Genomic DNA, 25,112 nt, shown 5'->3' on the forward strand with positions numbered 1-25,112 from the left:
CTAAAATGTTTTGCCTGGAGGCCTATTATACCAACATACCATTTGGAACATATTGCGAATAACATTACTTTTATGCAAAGCAACCAAGACAACCAAAACTTTTGGGAATGATCTTACACAGACTGAAGTTTAAGTCCAGCCAATTTCAAGAGACTTGCTGGACCTTTGTAGGATTTATTACAGGTTTTATGGATTCTATTTTCGTTTTTTTAAAAAACACTCCATGCCGCTTGGTGGCAGTAGTGCAAATCCGTCCTATGAGCTATGACGTCACGTTGTGGGTGAACGCGGTTTTTGAGAACGCCGCGCACGAAGAAGCACTATTTTGAACACAGGAGGAAGAAAGGCAAGTTTTCGCTTCGACAGAAAATTAACTATTTTACGATAATTATTGATGTGTTTTAATAAATAGCGACGTTAGAATAATTTAGGAGTTGACACGTGGCTGTTTTACGGTGATTTAACGGTGACGTGAAGAAAGCTAATTTTGCTAAATAAACATTGACTTTTCACTGCTAAAGGCTAAAAAACTAGCTGTTAAGTTTATGTGACTTAACAAAAAAAATTGTCTACCTTCTAAAATGCGAGACATTGTGTTTATTTATTTGTTAAACCTTTTTAGCAGGTTTGTAGCAGCTTTAACGCTGGTTGAATGAAAAACTCCACCAAAAAGTTTTAATCTTCATGAGGGTACGAAGGCCTAACTTACATCCCCGCCCCCGCAAACACATTGGCTTTTTTTTTTTAATCACGTGAAGAAATATCAAGCAGACCAGACTCAGTGGGGTGACTGTTTTCTTTGCCCAATCAAAAGGCACCTTGACATTGAACGAATTTGAGCCCTTGAGCCCCGCATTGGCACGCAATCTTGCATGCCAATAAGTAAATTCATTATAAACTGTGTGTGAACTGTGCAGGGCTCCATGTCAGGGTGCGAGGAAAATTTTGAAATGTACAAACTTTTTGGCCCGTGTAAATTGCGTGAACTAGTTGTGAACATTGTGCAACCTATTTGAAAACTGCTTGTCATATTGTGCAGGGCATCTGAACCTCAATTTAGATTATGAAGAGATGTTACATCTATTATAAACATAACTTTACAGATACATTATCTAACTCATAAGAAGGAATGAAAATGCAACTGTTTTACCAATCCATTACAATATACATATATATTATAAATAATTACCTTTGAGACAAGATTCCAAATGTGTTCTCCACCACATGACACGAATGAGACAATCTGCAGCTGTAGATAATTTCTCTCTCATTCTGGGAGTGAGGAGAGACTGGTTCTGCAATTGTGTCATCGGCTACGAAACCATATGACAGGTTTTATTTTATTTTATATAGCGTGGGTCAAGCGTGCCAAGGCGGGATCCATTGGCATGACGAATTGTGCAGCAGTGCCGGTGTCGCAGACCGAACGGTCCCGCCCTAATAATTGGTCCGCCCTGTCTCCACTACGCATGCATCATTTGGGACCATAGCAGCTCATCTGAGACGCACTCTCTTCACCCAAAGTGATCAAAGGGAATAATGAGATTATTAACCATCAGATGACAAGGTAAAACCTCTTAAATCATTCTAAAGTCAGTTTTAAGCAGAAACAACGTGATAATCGGTGATGGTTTAAAATGACAGGCACAGTGAACGCAGCAGGAGCAGCTTGTCATGGCTGCTGCTGCACTCTGATCACTTCCTCTTTCTTTTATTATGAAATAATGCTGAATGCTGAGATAGATGATGACTGGAGTGCAATTTTAAGCAGAAATGAGGCGAGAATCGGTGAAATACTGCCACCAAAATGACCTATGCACATTGAAGGCAGGGTGGACTGATTTTTAGGGGGACCGTTTGGTCTGCGACACCGGGATCAAATTCATGCACATCAAGGTGGCTTAACAATAACAAAGTAACAAAAAAATGTTAACAAGGCAAAGACAATCAGTCCATATACATAGTGGTTGCAACAAGACGATGGCTCAGAAACATCCAAACACCTAAGAGCCATCACTAAACACATTTTGTCTTGTTACAGCCTTATTCCAAAATGGAGTCATTAATTTTTTTTCCCCTCAATTTTTTGCCAATTTATCAAAAATAAAAACAACTGAAATCACATGTACATAAGTATTCACACCCTTTGCTCAATACTTTGTTGATGCACCTTTGGCAGCAATTACAGCCTCAGGTCTTGAATATGATGTGTTACGTGCCACGGCCACCAACATACACATTAAAATGCTATAAGCTTGGTGCACCTATCTTTGGGCAGTTTTGTCCATTCCTCTTTGCAGCACCTCTCAAGCTCCAGCAGGTTGGATGGGGAGCGTCGGTGCACAGCCATTTTCAGATCTCTCCAGAGATGTTCAATCAGATTCAGTAATTGCATTGTAATATTCCAGATTAGATGTCCTTTAATGCTCATGAACACAGTCAAATGTGGCTCTTGCTTGTTTTGGGCTTTAACAACCAGACTGAAAGGTTGTTTTGGTTTAGATCCATCAGTGTAATATTTGGTAATTGTTTTGACTTGCTTTTTTGTGTTAGGTACTGCTGATGGGCACTATGGCAGATGAGGGAGAAGTAATCGTCCTCAGTGATGATGATTGTGAAGATGATTTGTCAAACACTGAGCCCTCTGTTTTGATTGTGGACATGGAAGACGTGAAGAACAATGGTAACCATAAGTGAAACAATGATTGATTATTAATGAACTATTTGGTCAAGAGATTACTAATTGTTTGGAGCCCTTTTCTGTCCATCTTTCTTATTGTCCAGTTTGATTTCAGATTCTTAAATGTGAATATTTTTTGGTTTCTTTATTAGTTTATTTTCTCTGTGACAGTGAAATTAAAATATTTTTGTTGTGGACAAAACAAGACATTTGAAAGTAATAGTTAGCACTGTCGATTTTTGTGTTTGTAGGTAAAACCATTTTAACAGGAAACCTTTAATTTATCTATCTGGGTTTAAATTTGAGGTGGGTGGGTGGGTGTGTGTGTGTGTGTGTGTGTGTGTGTGTATATGTATGTATGTATGTATATATATATATATATATATATATATATATATATATATATATATATATATATATATATATACACACATCATGATTGTGTTATACTGCTCAGAGACCTCAGATATGTTTTGACAAGTTGGATTTTTAAGATGCAGATAGGCATCACATACAGAAATTTGAAATCTGTAATTCAGTTTTGACTAGCCTGAATTTTTTATCATGTCCCTGAATAATTTTTTGATTTTATCTATATTTGCTGTTCATTTTTTAAATTTAAAATATAAATTTCGCTATTAAAAGAGGTGTGTTTATATTTAGTTTTTTTTTTTTTTTTATAGAAAATGTTGATTAAATAGATAATACAAACTAGCGTGTTGCCCCTGGGGATCCATGGGCTCTAGATTGGGTAGTGTTTATAAAATGCTGACATTTTTTCAAAGGTGCAGTAAAATAAGCAAAGCTAGTATAATGAGTTAGAATGGAGTGTGAGTCCAGAATGTTTAGACCTCAACAGTTTTTAGAAGAGGAACTCAACTCCTTTATTTCCTGTTAATTATGTAATTTTTTAATGTTACTTTGCTGTCTTAATGTATTTATAAATTGTTTAGGTTCTTGTTATCACATACACACTATTATTATTATTATTAGTGGTAGTAGTAGTGCACACTATAATAATAGTACATTTATACAGAGCTTTAAAACAGGAAAGTGCCCACTCACTCATCTTCAACCCCTTACTCCAATTAAGGGTCGCGGGGGGCTGGAGCCTATCCCAGCAGTCATGGAGCACGAGGCGGGGTACACCCTGGACAGGACGCCAGTCTGTCACAGGGCCACATAAAGACAAACACATTCACATTCGCACGCACATCTACAGACAATTTTTTTAAAGTATCCAATCCACCAAACTTGCGTGTCTTTGGATGTAGAAGGAAGCCAACGTACCTGGAGAGAACCCACACAAACATGGAGAGAACACACAAACTCCACACATACAGAAAGGCCACAGGCATGAATTGAACCCATGACCTCACCTTCTCGCTGTGAGGCAACAGTGCTAACCACTAATCCACCGTGCTGCCATATTAGTAGTAGTATTTTATTTTAGTTTTTCTTCTACTTTGTCATTTGTTTTTTAAAGGGACCACAGTAGAAATAAATGTTTTCACTTTCTTGTCATCCAAGGAATGTATTATATTATTTACTTACATTGTATTTACTAAATAAAATCACTCACAGCACTCACACTTTTAATATATAGATGACTTACCACCCCCTGCTGGAATTGTGTGCTAGTCCAGAATGTAGTTAGCAACATCCATTGTTCAGTGTTTTTAGCTAATATCTGTAGCTTCTCCAAAAATATTAGTCCTATCAACTTTCTGTTTTGGCAGCGTTCATCCTTGACCCAAAATGTATAAGCATACCAAACGGCAAATGTCAGCTCTCCACAGTTTCTCTGTTATTGAAGTTACAGTTGCACACTTGCACTTTTCTGCATTCTGACGCAAGCAGGTGCTTCTAATTTTAGACAGGCAGAAACAAAGACGTTGTGAAATACATCAATCAGACTACAGTTTTCACTCATGGTAGCGGCAACATGAAACTTAACTCACTCATGGTAACGGCAACATGAGACAACTAACTGACTAAATCAATTGAACTACAAAAACACAATAAATCAATAATACTAACAACACTGTTAAGTAAGTACATGAACCTCAATAACATTTAAAACCCCAAACTCCCATGGTGTATTGCAGCACAATGGCCATCATTTACTGGTTAGCTAAACTTGCTAATTTATCAAAAAAATATTTGTCCTATTAACTTTCCATTTCGGCAGCGTTCATCCTTGACCTAAAATACATAAACATATCAAATGGCAAATACCAGTTTTTTACAGTTTCTCCGTGATCAAAGCCATACACATGCACACAGAGGCCACTTGGCTATTATAATATAGATTACATTCATTTTACATCAAAGTTTTACTTGATTTCAGTGAGTCTGTCAGTCATCGTAAAAATGATGTTTTATGGAAAATTCGGAACAAAATTCTCTGTAAATAAAACCAGAAAGCAATGGATTGAAAACATTCAACAAACGCATGTTCAGTAGTTCCCCACTCACAGATACAAAAAAGCACAGTTGAACAACTTGTTTAACCAAAACTGTGTGCATCTACCTGAGCACACAGTTAGATAAACAGTTCTTTTCTCCAATTTGATGGATGTGTCAGTTTTCACTCAGTTGCCGTATTAAAGAAGCAGTGCACTCAAATGACCTAAAAACATCTTTAGTGTGGCTGCTGCTGTTTGGTGTCAGTGGAACACATTACAAGACATATTTCTCATGCGTATTTTATAACAAAGTTATTTTTTGTTTGTTTTAAATAAGGCAGCTTTCATTTTAATTTATTGTATAGCTTGGTGCGCATGTGTCAGTTTCTACAAACCCTTTTTCAAATGTTTTTTCAGAGCATTTCAACATGGTGTAGTTGTTTATAGTGGTACAGTTGTGGTGTATCAGTATCATCATCCTGTTTTAACTGTACTTTTTTCAACCATGTCCCCATTTCACAAGAAATTAAGGTTCATGCCATCTTCATGTGTGAAATATACATCAAGATTTCCTTATGTTAATGTGGGCTGTTTGAACCATGGCAGTGAAGCTTCGGTAAAGATGGAATGTGTGGAATTATATTTATGAAGTTTTATTGTAAATGCTGCACACATTGGGCCAGATTTAAATTGTGAAACTAAACAGCAATAAAGAGACATAGGACTTGCACTTTTTTATGTTTATATATATATATATATATATATATATATATAATGGTTAGAACTGGAAACATTGCAGCTAATATCATAGAAAATGTGGAAGGCAGAGTGAGTGCAATGACAAAAAAACAAACAAAAAAACAAACAAACACATCTGATTCAGTCATGAAAATTATGTCTAAAACTGTCATAGTCTTTTTATTGTATATGCATGTGTCTGTACATGTGCATGTGGAGTGTTAACTGTTGGGTCTCTTTTATTTGTTCTTGATTCAGACAGTGTATTATCTCCCAGTCAACTGGATGAAGACCTGGTTGTCACCTTCTCTCGCCGCGCTGAGGTGCTGCCTCATGCACGCTATGACTGTCCCATAAATCCTTTCACGTGAGTAAATTGCCGTGCATGAAGTGCTTTTTTCTTTTTCTTTTTTTCTTTTTTTTTTCTCTACTGGTGTCAGCTTTCTTCTCTCATCAGGGCAACAGATCATGACACCACTCAGCCCGTGGCGGGTAACCAGCTTATTTGTGATCAGTGTTTCTGCTACATCTGCGACAAGCTGGCCTCATCAGTATGTTAACAGGCTTTCACGTATCGGGGTGTTGTGTTTAGACTCTGTCATCGTCAGTCTGCTGTCAGTCAATCATTGAGTATTCCTGACCAAATCTGATGCATATGCAACAAGAATTCTGACAAAGGTTGCAGAGTTGGTGTTTATTTTAGGGATAATGGATTGCACTGATAAATTTTTTTTTGGGGGGGGGAAACAGCTCCTTAAGGGTCTTCATACCATTATATATCTAGTCGTCAGCTGGTTCATTAAGAATTCACCTGTACTTCCGTAGTCCTTTTCAAACATTTTATGCACCGCAGAATTTCATTTAAAATGTGTTTCAGAGTTTTTCCTTCTTCAGAGTGGGTTGATTAAAATCTAATATGAAACTAAGAAACATTTGCTTTTAACAAAAAATTAGATGGAGTAATCATTAAACTGTGTCACTCAAACTGTATTTTCAAAGAATAAACTAAATCATGTTTTCTTTGTTGATACACTGCCTGATGCATAACATCACAAAGACAGTTGATCACGTTGACTCGACAGTTAACCCCTTAACGCCCAAATTTATATAGCTGTATATAAATAAATGTTTTGTGTGTGTTTTTGCCTTTAAGTAGATGGTAAATAATGTTGAGATTATTAATTTCACTTTTGCACAAAAACTAGATAGTAATATTGGGTATTCTGGTAATGACTTTATGTTATAATGTTATAATAATAATGATGGTATGTTGCAAATTTGCGACAACAGGCATACAGGTCAGTTTGGTAAGTTGCATATTTGAGTCAGAGATTGTAGCATATATGCGACGATGGGCATTAAGGGGTTAAACACGTAATTAAAAAATCTGATTTACCTAAAGCTAATGTTTCTCACAAATTATAGCAGGCAGCTGTAAAGAAACTGCATCTTTAAGGGTGAAAAGTAGTTACATATTTTGATTTATTTATAGAAATTCAAAACATTTTCATTATTTTTGTTACTGTATCTGTCTTTATCACATGGAACTGAAATGTTCTGTTAAGTTATTCTTGTTGTTTGTGACTCCAAACTGGCAAGAAACTCCATCTGCTCATTGGTCAAATCAGATACCCTTGAGAAATTACCCCCCCCCCCACAAAAAGAAAAACTCCCAATTGTGGAAGATGAGCACAATTTATTTATTTTTTAAAGTAATTCAGGCTGCAACTAACAATTATTTCAATGTTTAGTGAACAGTGTGCAATGAAGCACTAAATCGTGACATTTGATAAGGTCGAACCAGGCATCTGTTGGCATTTTAACTAAATTACTCAATTCACCTGATGAGTAAAACACTTGTTGCTTAATTTTCTGTCAGTGGATGGTGAAATAATTTTACATTCAAATGAATTAGAAGGCATTTCTGGAGATTGTTCACAGATTACATCATGAGAAGTGCTATAAAGATAGATCATTTTTATTTAAGTGTCCTACATACAGTAATACCCAGCCTCATGGGCTTATAAGACACTCCCAACAAAAGCAAATAAATACATACAACTATTTCATACATGCTGTCTCCACCGCAGCTGCCGCGCAAAGCAAATACCTCTTCTTTAAACAGCCAACATATTAAATTCGGACAACCAAACAAATCAGGATTCCTGGCTTGTACCTTTTCAGATAAAACATTTCTTAGACTAGTATACAGTGGACAATGAAAAACAAAATGTGACTCATCCTCTTCTGGTTATCCCTTGATACCTACCCACCTCAGCTTCCAGGGGCAAGACGCCAGCTCTCAATTGGGCACAAAGAGATCTTGACCTTTCTTCAAGTTGGATGCAACATATAAGTCAGTGCCATGCTCCTCTTTAAACTGAACATAATTTCTTAGATTGGGTTTTCTGCAATTGCCCACCTCCCATTGCTCTTGACATTTAATTGAATAATATTTATATTACACTGTAAATTATTCATAAAATATATACTTAACGCAGTACTAGGAAAAATTATTAGGAAAAATTCTGCTCCAATTAAAAATATCTTTCTATTGAGCCTTTCCTCTGGCAGTTGGGTTAGGCGGTTCCACAGTCTAACCACTTCACATTTCTGCTTTGTTAAGCAACTATTCCATCCCATATCTCCTTCAATAGCTAACTTGGTAGTGTACTTGTGCACTCCAAGGAAGCACCTCATGGCCTGAGTCTGAATGGCCTTACATTCCTTGGCCTCTTCAAAGCTCCATACTCCTGCTGCATACAACAAAACTGATTCTACCATAGTTATACAATTTTGTAAATGTACCAAAGCCAAGATCTGAGCATGACTTGGTTTTACTCAACACAGCTCCCAGTGCTCTACCTGCAGAGTCTTATAATGCTCTCCTTCCTTCAGAAAAACTTAAAAAAAAAAAGAAAAAAAAAATCAAAAATAATAAATAAATAAAACCCAAGTACTTATAATAGGAAGTATAATTTAAAGAAATAGAACCAAAAACAAAGGCGTGATTACTCTGCTGTTCCCACTTTTTTTCAGAAGTGTATAATTTGTGTTTTTTCTTGGTTGATGGCCATCCTCCATTTATTGCACCATAAACATAATATTCAACATTTTTTGCAGATTCACCTCCATTTCCGCCATCAAGGCAATATCATCTGCATATAAAAGAATAGTTAAATTAATATCTTAAATCGGTATACCTAAATTAGCTTTCTTAATTTAATTTATGTACAAAGCAAATAAGGTGGCGGAAAGCACATCACCTATAAATGTTTGTTTTTACTTTTCCTCCCCTCACTTGGTGGTGGTGTGTGTCTTTAGTGTGAGGTGTGGTCTCAGGGTGGTGAGTGTCACTGCAACAGCCATAAAAAAAGTGAATTCTGGAGTAACCTCAGAAATGGTGCGTTGCTGGGAGGACTGAGAACGTTTGACCTCACCTTGTCTGAAATAGACGCTCAGCTCCGGCATGCAGGTTCGTAGTGTAAGAACTGTGTTTATGTAGGCTACAAACGCACACTGTTTAGTGGATAAAAGGTTATCTGTGTTATTGTCACTGTTTGTATTGTCCCCTTCTTCCAGAGAGGATGCTGCAGAGCTTCAAAAGAGAGCTCTTGGTGGTGTACACCTCATTCCTAATGGGGAAGGCTCCAGCAGATTGTGGTTTGAGCCAAACAAACCAGAAAGACCAGGTCTACGAGTGAGTGACAGCACCAAGCGACCTTCGCGTTAGAGCAATAATGTGCCCACGTTAATGTAATCATAGTTTTTAGTAACAAACTCCAGGAAAAGTCGTGAGCTGTGCAGATGAACCCTTTAAGGTGGGAACAGTGATGTGAACCTGATCAAATTCTAACTCTGAATGTATTAGCATGGATCGCTTAGCAAGTTAGCAGAATTTCTGTGGTTTCAGATGTGAATGATTTCTGCGTCCTGCATGTCTCACATGATGTGATAATGTCTGTGCAAGTCTGCATGTTGGCGGGACATGCAGGTTTATCACTGAAAGAACACGAGACCAGGTTGACTATTCTGTGGTTATTTGTAGCAGGATGCAAGGTGTAGCTGACAACATAATCCAACAGCATCTTCAAAAATATCAGAACGGCTGTTCAGTTTTGTCTCAAACCATCAAATATTTCACACAGATGCACACATATATGATATATTCTGAGACAATGTTCCTGACCACATCTCTTTTTAAGACCAGCACATCCGTTGGTCCACTTAATGTAATGATGTGGCTGCTGGGTGTGAAAACAAGTATGTTTTTTGGAAACCAGCACAGACGCTGTGCGGCTTTGTAGATGGTAAAAGATTGATGTGTGTCACAGATGGTCGGGCATTGATTTGATTTATACGTCTCTAGTGTGTTAATATAAAACATGTACTGCAATATCAAAATACTGCTGTCGCTTCATGCACTGAAATAATTTGCAACATTTCTTGGTCTTTTTGCAGTTACACACCTGTGTATGAGTGTGTGTCATCGTTTCTGAACAAAGCGGATATCCAGAATGACAGAGCGGCTGCAGTAATGAGACTGGGAGCCATAGAGGGTTTTATTAGCCATTCCCAAATCTCAGGGTACAAACAAATACGTGTGCTATACCTTTTCTTCTTATAGACTCCTTTTTTGTTTAAGTATTTTCACGTTTTCCTTCCTCACATCATTAAAGTGTGTCGATTTTGTGTTGTTTTTCCAAAGCTTAATTTTTGCGTGATTTTATTGACAGAACTGTCTCCTCACGCTCTCCAATGGCTGATCCTGCTCAGGCTAAAGTCGCGTTACTTAAGAGGTAAAAAGAGCACCACGCATCATGTGACTCAGTTTAATAAATGACTTCACATTGGCAGGAACAAAATTATAATTTCACTGCACAATTACTGAAGATTCTGAACCCTAAACCAAATAGACCAATTATTATATAATTGTTTGATTACATGTCGTAATGGACATGTGGTAATAATTAGTGGTCGCTGATGTATTTTATTGATGGAAATTAATGATGGAGAAACTGAAGCGTTTTGAACCACTGAATCAATATGAAGCAATGGTTCAGTGTATCAAAGCTTTTGATACAGTCAGGCTCTGTTATGCATGTTTAATAATAAAGGTTCTATGTGCTTCTTGTAATTTTTGACAGTATAAGGTTCTATCTAATCTAATGTGATTGTGTCACCATAAAATACTGTATGTAATGGAAATGGTAAATGGACTGCATTTATATAGCGACTCTCAAAGCGCTTTACAAATAATGCCTCACATTCACCCCGATGTGAGGGTGCTGCCATACAAGGTGCTTACTACACACTGGGAGCAATAGGGGATTTGATTTTCCAGTCAGGCTGGGATATGAACCGAGGCTCTTCTGGTCTCAAGCCCAACGCCTTAACCACTAGATCACCTCCCCCAGTGGAGATATAAATTGTGAAATACTTGTGCAACTAGGGACTATTATGACCATTTTACATATTTGAAATTACACATAATAAATTGACAAATTTTACGATGTAAGCCGACAATGAGCTTCCCCTCTTTGGAAGACCAGCAGCCGCCACTGATATGTATGTGTATGTATTCCCCCCCCCCGCTCCTCTTGTTTGTGTTTGTGTTTTCCAGGGTCGTGGCTTCAGTACAGAGGCAGATGGTGACGTCTAATTTTACCCCAGAGTTCACCCAGAAACTCCAGAAATTTTTTACGAAGTTGTGTTTCTTCCCTGAGCTGAAGAACATGAGCAGCAGGTGGGTGCGTGTGTTGAGTGATTCGTGAAACAGCTTTATTGTAACCTGTTGTTTGTGCCCCTCAGTCTGTGTGTGCGTCACTGGGAGGATGTGCTGCTCGTTTCTGTTCTGAAGGGACAGAACGTGTGCGGCTTCCGCAAGGACAAAGGAAGGAAGGATGTCCTGATTGAACAGATTTCTGTCGTCCTGCACAGGACGAAGCTGCTGCAGTGTCAATGCAGGTACATGACGGATGCAAATTTATATATACAACTTAATTTCATATCGATATGGACAACAAATTGCACATCTCTTCCATGTGCCTGCAGGTTCAGAGAGTTGTGTCGCTACCTACGAGTTGTCCAGACTAATGATGCCCAAACGTGAGTATCAGCATCTTTGTTTTTCAAACTGAAAACAGATCTGCACAGCATGAGCTGAACTAAATGAAAATGAAAAAATAAGGCAGAAAATAATGAAATTTGTAAATAAAACCTACTTTTTACATTTTCATATGGTTGAGATTTCATATTTACAAATACTGCAACGTCTCACAGTTCTATGACTATGCTCTATAATTGTACTCCTGCATAGTTTAGGCTGCACACAGTTTTAATCTTGTCTAACATATGTAACAGAAATGTTTTAATTTTAACCTCACGCACGCACGCACACATTCAGCAGCCTAGGATTTTGTATGAAGATTCTTTGTCCTCAAAGCACGAAGACACAGTTCCATTTGTTTTTAACACATGCAAGTAGTTTGAAAGTAAAGTGACTGACTCCACTGCATACGTATACGGGAGGTGCAAACCATATCATTCTAATGTGTGAAATAAATACCGTATTTATCTGTCGAAGCTCCCAGGGACAAGCATCAGCCCACCCCCTTTTTGAAGAAAGTTGGTTAAATGGCCACCTTAAACTAAATTACATGAAATACATTTAATGAATGAGAAAAGGACAAAAAATAGACACAATCAGGTGAGTTCATTGTGATGAAATCAGACATTTTATTGAAATTGGCATTCCGATGTGCATGATATTGTGTCAAATGAGGCATTATGTGAAAGAACACCCTCATATTACTGACCTTGTACAAATTCTGCTTTTTAAAAATAGACCAATGAGGGAACTCCCCCCCCCCCCCCCCCCCCCCCAAGAATACGTTAACTGGCAGCGCTTGTTTTAGCAGATCCATCCCCGATTTTAAAGATTTCTCTTCTAGGGCAGGCCCACACTTGTCACAAGATTTCTTTAAAATCAGTTGATTAGATTTTGTGTAATAATTGAAAACACCTCCATTGAAACATCATCTTGACAGAAATGCACAAACTATTTCAAGCCCTTTGTGGCTTTAATGGTACACACGTAGCATATATGGAAGCGAATATCATTCTCCACTGCAATATAAAAGCATTTAAAATCAATTCAAACCTGTACACCCAGTTATTTTTTGTTTTTAAGTCATTAATGATATATGCTGTACAATCATTCCAACCTGGCATAAGTACAGTTCAAAGACATCATTAAAAGCTCAGAATTATACTAACATCCATGGCCATGATGCGTGTATGTAAACATCTGACAGTACCTGTAGCTTCTCATCAATGTGTGATTTGTGTGATATGCAGCTTCCAACTGGTGAAGGACCTCATCCCTTTCTTCTTGTGTAAGGACGGAGAATTATACAAGGCTCTGTCCGCTTTGTGTCCGTCAAATAGTATCATCTCCCGCTTTACTCCACAACTCTTCCTCCTCTACTTCCGCATCTTTGAAACAGCAACTGCACCAAACGTCATGGCTTATTGTCCAGCACAGCTCTGCTCTCCTAATGCACTGTGGGAACCAGTTAAAGGTCAGGCATTGGATGAGTGTAATGGCAGCTTTCTCACTTAAAACATCATCATAGAAAACCTTTTGGTATAAGTCAAACTGTGTTTCTCCAGATGCTGTACCGATGAAACGTGAGGAGCTGGTGAAGTTTGCTCTCAGGGTTCAGAAATATTGCACGCCCGTCTACAATAATGTAAATACACTGTAGCCGTTTTGTTGTTGTCAATTTTAGGTTTGTTGAGGCACAATGGTTTGATTTTCTTTACTGGCCTTGCCGACAAGAGGCTTTTATAGTGGCCATGTCTTTTTCCTGACATTGACAATATATTCAGAAGGCAAAGACCAAATTCAGTCAAATGAGATGGATAAACTGATTGGACTGTCCTCTCACAAGACAGGTCATGTGAATGTCATAGGTCTGTGTTCAAGGTCAGATCAGAGGTCACTGTGTAAAACACATGAATGACCATCAGGAACTTCCTGAGACTGAAATGCAGTTTTCTGTGTAGACGTTCACATGATTTCAAACTAACTCAAAAACTACTACGACTACTGCTTCTTACTGTAACGTCAAGAACACGAACGGCGATGATGATTGTAATCCAGACGCTAGTTGTCACATTCTTTAATGCTGTGAGATGGATGATTTCATCATTTCATGCTGTCGAATTTAATTATTCTTTTGACTTTTGAAGATTGTAATTTAAAAAGAAATCATGGCACCTATTTGGGTTGTGCTTGTGTTATTGCAATGTGAATATATTATGTGTCCGTTAGACTTGTACATGAGACATCAAATTTTTTCAAAGGTTTTATTTCTTTAAAAAGTATGATAGAAAATACTGCAAAATTGTATCATGTAAGAATTTGTAAATATACAAAAAAAAGTGTGGAATTCAATAGCATTAAGCCATATTATGTTTAATCACATAATGATCCTGAGACATTGTGTTAGTTTTCCCAAGGGACCACATGAGTATCAGAAAATATTGTGGTAGGCTGGACCAATATACTGAACTAAATTCTGTTTAAAAAAAACAAAACAAAAAAAAAAACAGTAAATTGTATTGTTTTGACAAGTGACTATTATTAAGCAATGAAGACTGAAGTAGACTTAAACACGCCATTATATAATTTATTCTATCAAAATTCCCCAAAACAACGGTAAATAGACCATTTTTTTTAAAGACCTGCATTCAATTAACTTCAAACAAAAGGCTGTTACCATTCTGCTTTTAGTTTAACCATCTCATTTGCCATTTTCAGTTCTTTTTTTCCTTCTTTTTTTTGGCCATAAGCTGTTCACCTTCTACCTTTTTATAGAAACCCTTTTGCGATTGCGTCCTAGGAATTAAGGTAAAACAAGAGAGAGATAGGTAAGAAAACAGCAAATTAAAAAGATTAGATTCCACTCACTAACCATTCCTGCGCTTTTCTAATGCTGCATACACGTACAATGCCTGGGTCTGTGTTAGATCAACACACTTAATGAAATCCTTTTGCGAACAACATTCACTATGCTAGCAGAGGTGGAAAACCCTCACTTCAGTGAGTAAACATCCTGCCACATATTTTTTTCCACCCACTCAGGGAACCAACTGAATCTAATAAACAAATTGCTCATTACTACCGTGCGTGTGTGAACTCTGACCTTTGCTCTCACTTGGATATCAAATCCAGATAGCCTGATTACGTGTGTTATGGGAGCCATGTAATCTCAACTGGTTTTATATCTTAAGCCTGAAGTTCAGATAACATAAATATAAAGGCTTCACATAGCACTATTGCTGCCACCCAAATGTTTTCAAGAAGCAAAGCCTTTGTTGTCCGGTTGTATCTGTCTGGTAAATTAACTAAATTAGGAAAAAATACAGCAACTGTGAAGACCATCATGTCTTACGTTACGTGCAACACTAAGTAAATGAATTTGACCTTCATTTTTTGGGTAAAATTCCTTCCATATTAGTGTTAGTTTGTGTTTTTCTTGTGTGTATTTTGCACATTTTAATGTGTGGCTGCTTATTTCATGTTCTGATCTAGGATCACTGTTGGTCCAGTTTACTCACCCTGGTAAACACAGCTCACGGTTCATCCTCAGGCCTACTGGCACCCAGCGCAGATTTTCTACAGGTATGTTGTGTCATTGCACGATACCACCAGTCATGTTTTCAAACAGTGTATTCATGTCATAGCTGTAATTGTTACCACACTGTGTTCTCTATTCTTTGTTTTGGGCTTCAGACAGCAAAGACAGCTGTGCCGTCGATACTTCACCACCCCGTAATATATATCCCAACTTTATTTCTTAAAGTGCGTATATTTACATGTGCGCATTGTTTCCTGAGTGATGTCATGAACACATGAGGTTACATTCTGTTTTTGTGTTTTACAGGAGTGTCCAGACCAGGCTTTGTTATTATTGGTAACAGGAGCCCTCAGTTTGAGAATCCTTGATAATGCTGTAAACCCTGTGTTGCCGGTGCTGTGTGCTTTTAAGGTAGAACCATAGTTGCTTCTTTATATATATATATATATATATATATATATATATATATATATATATACCCATCTGTTGCATATCAAAATGTTCACAACAATCTCAGCTTTCAGAACATGTCACATATTTGTCTTGAACACTGTATCTCACAATACGTTTGACTCTAAATCTGAGAAGATCAAGTGCATGTTTAGAAAATACTTTAAATATTTATTGAAAATACACCTTTATTCATGTGGTGACCTGTTTAGGTGCTAGAAATGGGTTTGCCAAAGTCTTTGGCTCACAAATATAATGAAATATATGAAGAAAATTGTATATCAGTGTAAAATAAAATAATCATTTCCAGCTAGATGTTCAACATCCCCAACATCCCCTCTTCCACAACATTCCTTTCACCGCCCGACAACATCCCCTGACTGGGGATATTGTCGGGCGGTGGAAGGAATACTTCGAGGATCTCCTCGATCCCATCGTCACGTCTTCCGAAGAGGAAGCAGAGACTGGGGACTCAGAGGCGGACTCATCCATCACCCAGGCCGAAGTCACCGAGGTGGTCAGAAAGCTCCTCGGTGGCAAGGCTCCTGGGATGGATGAAATCCGTCCTGAGTACCTTAAGGCTCTGGATGTTGTGGGACTGTCTTGGTTGACACGTCTCTGCAACATCGCGTGGCGGTCGGGGACAGTGCCTCTGGATTGGCACACCGGGGTGGTGGTCCCTCTGTTTAAGAAGGGGGACCGGAGGGTGTGTTCCATCTGCAGGGGGACCACACTCCACAACCTCCCTGGTAACGTCTATTCCAGAGTACTGGAGAGGAGAATTCGACCGATAGTCTAGATTCAGGAGGAGCAGTGTGGTTTTCATCCTGGTCGCGGCACACTGGACCAGCTCTACACCCTCCATTGGGTGCTCTAGGGTTCATGGGAGTTCGCCCAACCAGTCCACATGTGTTTTGTGGATCTGGAGAAGGTGTTTGACCATGTCCCTCGAGTCGCCCTGTGGTGGGTGCTCCAGGAGTACAGGGTCCGGGGTCCTTTGTTAAGGGCTATCCGGTCCCTGTACGACCGCAGCAGGAGCTTGGTTCGCATTGCTGGTAGTAAGTTGAGCCTGTTTCCAGTGCACGCTGGCCTCTGCCAGGGCTGCCCTTTGTCACCGGTTCTGGTCATTACATTTATGGACAGAATTTCTAGGCACAGTCAGGGTGTAGAGGGGGTGTCAGGGTTGAACCTGGTAAAAGAGACAGCTCAAATTATTGCAGAGAATGATCACGCGAGAAACACTGGATTTCTTTCCTGATCAGGAGAAAGCCGACGGCCATGACCCTCGTCACTAACCGCCAGTCAGCTCTGAAGGGCCCACCCACTCACTTCCTGAATTTATTGAAGCAAAGTTGCATACAGACATTGCAACAGTGCCAACCTTGGGCTAGTGTACAGGCTGCGTTGTTCCCTGCCCAAGGCCGTTTTGTTAATTAAAATGTACATCTGTGAAAAACAAGGCATATACTTTCACATTCTTCAAGACAGCAAAAGATCATTTTAATGTGTGAGCAGTTCAGTGATTAACGTGGAAAGTAATATTAAGTAAAGTCACACCTGTGTGTGTGTGTGTGTGTGTGTGTGTATATATATATATATATATATATATATATATATATATATATATTTCAAAGGCAGAATCAAAGACATTAATAATTGGTAAGTATCTTTAAAATTCTGACAGGTGGTCCGGTTTGGGAACCACAGAATCTCGTCTCTGCTGTTTGCGGACGATGTGGTTCTGTTGGCTTCGTAAAATCAGGACCTTCAGCGTGCACTGGAGCGGTTTGCACCCGAGTGTGAAGCATCCGGGATGAAAATCAGCACCTCCAAATACGAGGCCATGGTTCTCGACCGGAAAAAGGTGCTTTGCCCTCTTCAGGTCGGTGGAGTGTCCTTGCCTCAAGTGGAGGAGTTTAAGTATCTCGGGGTCTTGTTCACAAGAGAGGGACAGATGGAACGTGAGATTGACAGACGGATCGGTGCAGCGTCTGCAGTGATGCGGTCGCTGTATTGGACCGTCGTGGTGAAGAGAGAGCTGAGCAGGGGGGCAAAGCTCTCGATTTACTGATTGATCTACGTTCCGATCCTCACCTATGGTCATGAGATTTGGCTTATGACCGAAAGAACAAGATCGCGAGTACAAGCGGCCGAGGTGAGTTTCCTCCGCAGGGTGGCTGGGCGCTCCCTTAGAGATAGGGTGAGGAGCTCAGTCACTCAGGAGGAGCTCGGAGTCGAGCCGCTGCTCCTCCACATTGAAAGGAGCCAGCTGAGGTGGCTCGGGCATCTTTTTCGGGTGCCCCCTGGATGCGTCGCTGGAGAGGTGTTCCGGGCATGTCCCATCGGGAGGAGGCCCCGGGGAAGACCCAGGACACGCTGGAGGGACTATGTCTCGCAGCTGGTTGGGGAACGCCTCGGGGTTCCCCCGGAGGAGCTGGGGGAGATGTATGTGGATCGGGAGGTCTGGGCGAATTTGCTTGAGCTGCTGCCCCCCGCGACTCGACCTTGGATGAAGCGGAAGAAAATGGATGGATGGAGCTAGATGTTTTCTGTCTTAGTGCTATGCAACAATGTCCATAAATACCCATCATTGGATGAAAAGGGGAAAGTCCTTCTAAAAAAAATGCCCTTTTGCTCTGCTGGAGGATAGGAAGCTTGTAGATGATGATGATGGGGGGGGATAGCCTGTCCACTTTGATGCTTCATTGAGCCTACCAGCCCAATGCATCACCTAAAGCTTCAGTACTTGAAGCTCCTTTTTTCAGCTTATTAGAGACTACTGATAGCCACAGGTCAGGTAGATACAACACTTTTTTCAGGACGTTATAAGCTGGACACCATATAGCACAGTTTCTATAATGTGATATGTAACAGCAAATATTGGCAACAGATATAATATTTGCAGAATCATCAGTGACTTCTAAGAGTTGTTTATTCATAAATGAGATCAGCTACTTCAAAAATGCATTAAATTTCTTTCACAAGCAGTGCCTATAAGCACAGTTGTGGCGAATTGGTAAAATGGAGTGCATTTATGTAGCGCTTTTCCAGTTGCATCAGAAGCTTAAAGCGGTTTACACATCAATGCCTCACATTCACCCCGATGTGAGGCTGCTGCCATACAAGACGCCCACCACACACCGGGAGCAACTAGGAGGTTAAGGACCTTGGTCAAGGGCCCTTAGTGATTTTGCAATCAGGCTGGGATGTGAACAAAGGATCCTCTGGTCTCAAGCCCAATGCTTTAATCACTAGACCATCACCTCCCCCTGGCTCAGTTTTGGGTTTTTTAGGCCTCATTGGTTAAAATAGCTTAACTTTACATATGAACGACACATTAGGATCAGACATTAATTCAGAGCTGTTTGTGGTTTTCGTCTGAAGTTGCAGAGAGCTGCATGTGTATTGTTAATTTTGTGTCTCAGGACAACATGTGGGCTCTGGTGTGGCTGATGGACATCCTGTCATCCAGTGAAGATTGCTTCAACTCCTTCTTGCAGCAGATCGCAGAGGAGAAGGAAAACCTAGGAGGTGAGGCCATTTCTTCTTTCGTCTACGCCCTTTATATTTTACTAAAGTCATGAGTCGACATTCCAGTGTGATGATGTTGGTGCTGAGTCCTTTTGGGGAGGTCAGTAAGCCTGATTATGTCAGCTGGTAAAAACACATGAACTGTAGTGTTATGCTGATAAATGTCTGAGTTGTCTGCCAAAGCATATTAGAGTTGAAAGTGGTTGAATTCACTTGCTTTATATTCATGTTGGCAGCATCAATACAGAAAAGAATATGAACTTGTCTATTTATCCATCTAAAAAAACAACAACAACAAAATACCTGTTTTCATTGATGGAATCCAACTGGTTTCAGGAATAAAATGTTTTAAGTTTAATGCACCATGCTACTTCGCAGTGGCCAATGTGGTAAATATTAAAGTTGTTTTTTATTATTATGAAAATTCAGTAAGGTATATCTTATATACACTCAACAAAAATATAAACGGAACACTTTTGGTTTTGCTCCCATTTTGTATGAGATGAACTCAAAGATCTAAAACTTTTTCCACATTCACAATATCACCATTTCCCTCAAATATTGTTCACAAACCAGTCTAAATCTGTGATAGTGAGCACTTCTCCTTTGCTGAGATAATCCATCCCACCTCACAGGTGTGCCATATCAAGATGCTGATTAGACACCATGATTAGTGCACAGGTGTGCCTTAGACTGTCCACAATAAAAGGCCACTCTGAAAGGTGCAGTTTTATCACACAGCACAGATGCCACAGATGTCGCAAGATTTGAGGGAGCGTGCAATTGGCATGCTGACAGCAGGAATGTCAACCAGAGCTGTTGCTCGTGTATTGAATGTTCATTTCTCTACCATAAGCCGTCTCCAAAGGCGTTTCAGAGAATTTGGCAGTACATCCAACCAGCCTCACAACCGCAGACCACGTGTAACCACACCAGCCCAGGACCTCCACATCCAGCATGTTCACCTCCAAGATCGTCTGAGACCAGCCACTCGGACAGCTGCTGAAACAATCGGTTTGCACAACCAAAGAATTTCTGCACAAACTGTCACAAACCGTCTCAGGGAAGCGTCGTCCTCATCGGGGTCTCGACCTGACTCCAGTTCATCGTCGTAACCGACTTGAGTGGGCAAATGCTCACATTAGCTGGCGTTTGGCACCTTGGAGAGGTGTTCTCTTCACGGATGAATCCCGGTTCACACTGTTCAGGGCAGATGGCAGACAGCGTGTGTGGCGTCGTGTGGGTGAGCGGTTTCTGATGTCAGTGTTATGGATCGAGTGGCCCATGGTGGCGGTGGTGTTATGGTATGGGCAGGCGTCTGTTATGGACGAAGAACACAGGTGCATTTTAATGATGGCATTTTGAATGCACAGAGATATCGTGACGAGATCCTGAGGCCCATTGTTGTGCCATACATCCAAGAACATCACCTCATGTTGCAGCAGGATAATGCACGGCCCCATGTTGCAAGAATCTGTACACAATTCTTGGAAGCTGAAAATGTCCCAGTTCTTGCATGGCCGGCATACTCACCGGACATGTCACCCATTGAGCATGTTTGGGATGCTCTGGACCGGCGTATACGACAGCATGTACCAGTTCCTGCCAATATCCAGCAACTTCGCACAGCCATTGAAGAGGAGTGGACCAACATTCCACAGGCCACAATTGACAACCTGATCAACTCTATGCGAAGGAGATGTGTTGCACTGCATGAGGCAAATGATGGTCACACCAGATACTGACAGGTATCCCCCCCAATAAAACAAAACTGCACCTTTCAGAGTGGCCTTTTATTGTGGACAGTCTAAGGCACACCTGTGCACTAATCATGGTGTCTAATCAGCATCTTGATATGGCACACCTGTGAGGTGGGATGGATTATCTCAGCAAAGGAGAAGTGCTCACTATCACAGATTTAGACTGGTTTGTGAACAATATTTGAGGGAAATGGTGATATTGTGTATGTGGAAAAAGTTTTAGATCTTTGAGTTCATCTCATACAAAATGGGAGCAAAACAAAAAGTGTTGCGTTTATATTTTTGTTGAGTGTATTATATTCCAGTTCTAAGGTGGAACTATGCTAGTATACTAAGGTATATCTAAATATCTTAAAAGGAAGAGTAAAATAGAAGAGTAGAAAAGAGTAGAGTAGGGCCACTTAGGTGCCTGGTCTTCCACTAGGCTTCAAAATGAAAGAAGCTGGACATAGTTGTGGATCCTTTTAAAAATTCACAAGGTGCAATATTAAATAGTGGCTGTTCGACAACAGGATAGTGTTTGTAATTAAAAATTAAAAGATTTTTATGTCAATTTTTATTTTAGACGAGGATGTGGCGTCTTTTCTTCAGGCTCTCCTGCCAGCTGCACGTTGTTCATCGATGAACCAGGATCAGTGAGTTTTTTTTTTTTCTTTTCTCTCCCAAGAATTCACTCTCATGTCTTACAGGAATAAAAAAAAAGTTATAGTGAATCAAATAAATCAGAAAACAGTTTACGTACAGGTGGTTTGAACTGTCTGAGCTGGACGTCTTCTGCCAGGAAATAGAAGTGAACACTAGAATTTTTCTTTTGTGTTTAATTTGTGATACATGTCTAATCTGACTTTTTGCATTTTTCTCTGCACTCTGACTGTGGTGGTGATCAGCACATACTGTAAGTTGCATGTTTCATGTGGTGTTTTCTGTTTTCCATGTATTATCGCGCTGCAGCATTATGTAGCATTGTGTGTTTTTGTCCTTTAGGCAGTCCAATGCCTAAGAGGCTCTGCTCTTCCCAAATCACAACTCTGTCGGAATGCCGACGGTAGGTCGAAACACATCACTCATTCAGTCATTACACATGACGTCCACTGGGAATGTCCCATTTGTTATGCGGCGTTCATGTGTTGGCTGTAAGTAACTGTAAACTGGATTTTGTTTCTCCTTTTAAAAAGGAGAAAAGATGGACAGCAAGCCATGTCTAAATGCAGAGAATTGCCCTGTTTTAAATGAGAAAACGTGAATAATTTGTGTGACATTACATAGAAGAGTATAACCTCACAAAAAGGTAATTTTTTTAAGCTTCAGTCAGAGACACGGGGCTTCCTGTCTTAAAAAAAAAATCTCCAAATACATCTTGCACTGCAGTGGAACCCAGAGTAGTACCACATCAACTCACCCACCAACTTCAGCAGCCCCTGCACCCCACTTCTTTTTCAGCAATAGTTTGTTATAAGCCCATGGGAGTCTCAAGTCTGGCTTTGATCTGCTTTCTTGTTTGAAAATCCTTCCCTATTATTCCACTCCACTATAGAGTTATAGCTGTCAGTGCAGCAAGTAGAAACTGAGGTATCCCTACTTTCTCCAATCACAGAAGCCTTGAAACCCTTCATTGATGACTTAGTGGCTTCCGTCCCTTGTCTCCTTGCATGGTCATTTAGTGTCATCCAGACAGATTTACCATACTCTTTGTATTTCTTAATGATTGATCTGAATGAGGTCCAAGATATACAGTGCCCTCCAGAAGTATTGGAACATTTGGTATTTCACACATTTTAATTTGTTTATGCCATTTCAAATACAAAAAAGTTAAAATTCCTAAAATTACTTTCCTTAAACTCAAACTGAAAGTAAACCTCTACAACTTGATATAAATTAATTAAAAATATAAAAGCCAAGATGATGGGTTGCATAAGTAATGGAACACTTTGGTATAACACCAAAGCTTGCATCTCAGATGTACCTTCTGGCAAATTGCAGCTGAACTTTCAGGTCTTGTTTTTAAGAAAATCCTCCTTTATACCACTTCATCATAAAGCTACATAACTGGCAATAAGACTATTTACAAGTATTATAACAAAGCATTTTATTACTTATGCAGCCCATCATCTTGGCTTTTATATTTTGAATTAATTTATATCAAGTTGTAGAGATTTGCTTCAGTTTGAGTTTAAGGAAGATAATTTTTAGAATTTGCTTTTTGTATTTTTTTGTATTTGAAATGGCATAAACAAATTTAAATGTGTGAAATACCAAGTGTTCCAATACTTTTGGAGGACACTGTATTTGATAAGAAAATGTATGCTTAGTTTGCATTATTTATGGCCTCCGAAAACTGTGGGACTGTGTCTGAAAATGGCTGTAATTCCTAAATGGTTATGGCAACATCTGTTAAATCCCTTGAAAACCAGCTGAAAGTCAACACTACAAACACATCCTGATTGTTTGCGTTCATTGTGGTGGTGCACAGACATAAAACTACAAAAAAAGGGAAAAGTAATTGTCTAAATACTTATGGACCTGACTGTAAACTAGCTTACATGTATAGAATATGTATTTAGAGCTAATGGAAGATTGGAAAAGTAAAGGCAAACAGTAGTTAGCCAGACTAGCAAGTTGCTAGAGTAACAGCTGTTGCTTTTGTTAAACATCTTAAGTTCAGTTTATAAAATCCAGTGACCACTGAATGTCTGAATTTTGATTTCCTTGCCTCAGGACTGATCGTTTGTCGCATCAATAACTCCTTTTACACTAAAGTCACTGTCTGTAAGTCCTATTTTCTAATTTGTTCCGATTAAGGTGTTAATCACTCTTTTGTGGTGATTAAACTTTTTATTCTTGTTTTGGTTTCAGCCGGGCTGTGGACGTCCTGAGCCTCAGATTACATCATCAGTCTGGTGATTTTGGCACACAGTGAACTTTGTGTAACAGTTGCAAACTTGCAGCATTTTGCAGACGGCTGAATGTACAGATCAGACGACACCAGAATGATTTAAAACATGTACAGTCATTCCCATTTATTTAAAACAGACACTTTGTAGCATTTCTGATGGGTTTTTTTTCCCCTTATTAAATGTTTTGTTGGCTGTTAATTATGCTAATTTGTGCTGCCATCTGAGAATACTTTTCTACATTTATATTTACAAATGTGTAACACATGGTTTTATGTACATTTTTGGCAAAAATAAAGAAAAATAATTAGATTATTCTACAATGCATAGTATTGATGAGACAAATATATTAAACTACATCAGAATCTTTGCTCGGTCTTTAGCTGTGGTTTAATTTAAAGCACTACTACATCTGAATACAGTTTTGTTGTGTGCTTATAATTAAATATTACTGCAGGTGGTATTACTGATATTTCAGACCACAAACAACACTGTTTAAGGTCAGACTATTGACATTATGTCATGCATAGACAGGATTCAGATGTCATAAATCTGCCATCTTGGAGAACAAAGGATTTATTGTATTTCGAAAGTCTGTTCAAACAATATGTTCCATATTTCATTTCACATAGCTGCTCAATATTTGAATCAAAATGCTTTTAGGTGCAGCCAGAAATCGACATTGGCATAGCGTCCCTGTTGCTACATGCCCGACCCCTGTGCCAATCTTTGCAGTAATGGGTCTCAATGGTTGACGGTTTGGGGCTGGACCCAAGCAGATCCTGTGGAGAGAGATCTGGGGACTTGACACTCACAGCTCCCCCCCAGTCCACAAAACATACAGCCTTCTTTTGATACAGCGGGATGACCTGAAGGGTTTGGCCGGACTGTCGGTGTGACCCTGTCAATTCATTGTCTGCTTTCAGATCTTCTACAGTGAACAGGGCTCTGAGAAAAGTTGAGATAGTTGGTGATATTGCGATCTGTACATGTTGTACTTTATTGGA

At 39.4% G+C, this 25,112-nt stretch overlaps 1 protein-coding gene across 1 annotated transcript; it reads left to right on the top strand.

The window, feature by feature from the left end:
* The first annotated feature begins 203 nt into the window (after window positions 1-203).
* On the top strand, window positions 204-24,470 carry zgc:112980 (uncharacterized protein LOC503706 homolog). Its single transcript, XM_034187796.1, has 21 exons — window positions 204-336; window positions 2,552-2,683; window positions 6,085-6,193; window positions 6,284-6,377; window positions 9,151-9,301; window positions 9,409-9,526; window positions 10,288-10,413; window positions 10,563-10,625; window positions 11,450-11,572; window positions 11,638-11,793; window positions 11,881-11,934; window positions 13,186-13,409; window positions 13,501-13,580; window positions 15,428-15,517; window positions 15,629-15,697; window positions 15,780-15,884; window positions 19,349-19,454; window positions 21,780-21,849; window positions 22,102-22,109; window positions 22,199-22,259; window positions 24,068-24,470. Exons 2-21 carry the CDS (start codon window positions 2,563-2,565, stop codon window positions 24,129-24,131), a joined length of 1,992 nt encoding a protein of 663 aa, XP_034043687.1. The 5' UTR covers window positions 204-336; window positions 2,552-2,562; the 3' UTR covers window positions 24,132-24,470.
* The last annotated feature ends 642 nt before the right edge of the window (window positions 24,471-25,112 follow it).

The sequence above is a fragment of the Thalassophryne amazonica genome, chromosome 15 (genome assembly GCF_902500255.1).
Source record: "Thalassophryne amazonica chromosome 15, fThaAma1.1, whole genome shotgun sequence".
Lineage (NCBI taxonomy): Eukaryota > Metazoa > Chordata > Actinopteri > Batrachoidiformes > Batrachoididae > Thalassophryne > Thalassophryne amazonica.

What these genes read in the sequence shown, in the direction of transcription:
- zgc:112980 (XM_034187796.1), top strand. Translation starts at nt 2,563, where the DNA reads ATGGGCACTATGGCAGATGAGGGAGAAGTAATCGTCCTCAGTGATGAT. An exon ending in GGAAGACGTGAAGAACAATG is followed by an intron (nt 2,684 to 6,084) that starts GTAACCATAAGT and finishes TTCTTGATTCAG; the next exon opens with ACAGTGTATTATCTCCCAGT. An exon ending in TCCCAACTTTATTTCTTAAA is followed by an intron (nt 15,698 to 15,779) that starts GTGCGTATATTT and finishes TGTGTTTTACAG; the next exon opens with GAGTGTCCAGACCAGGCTTT.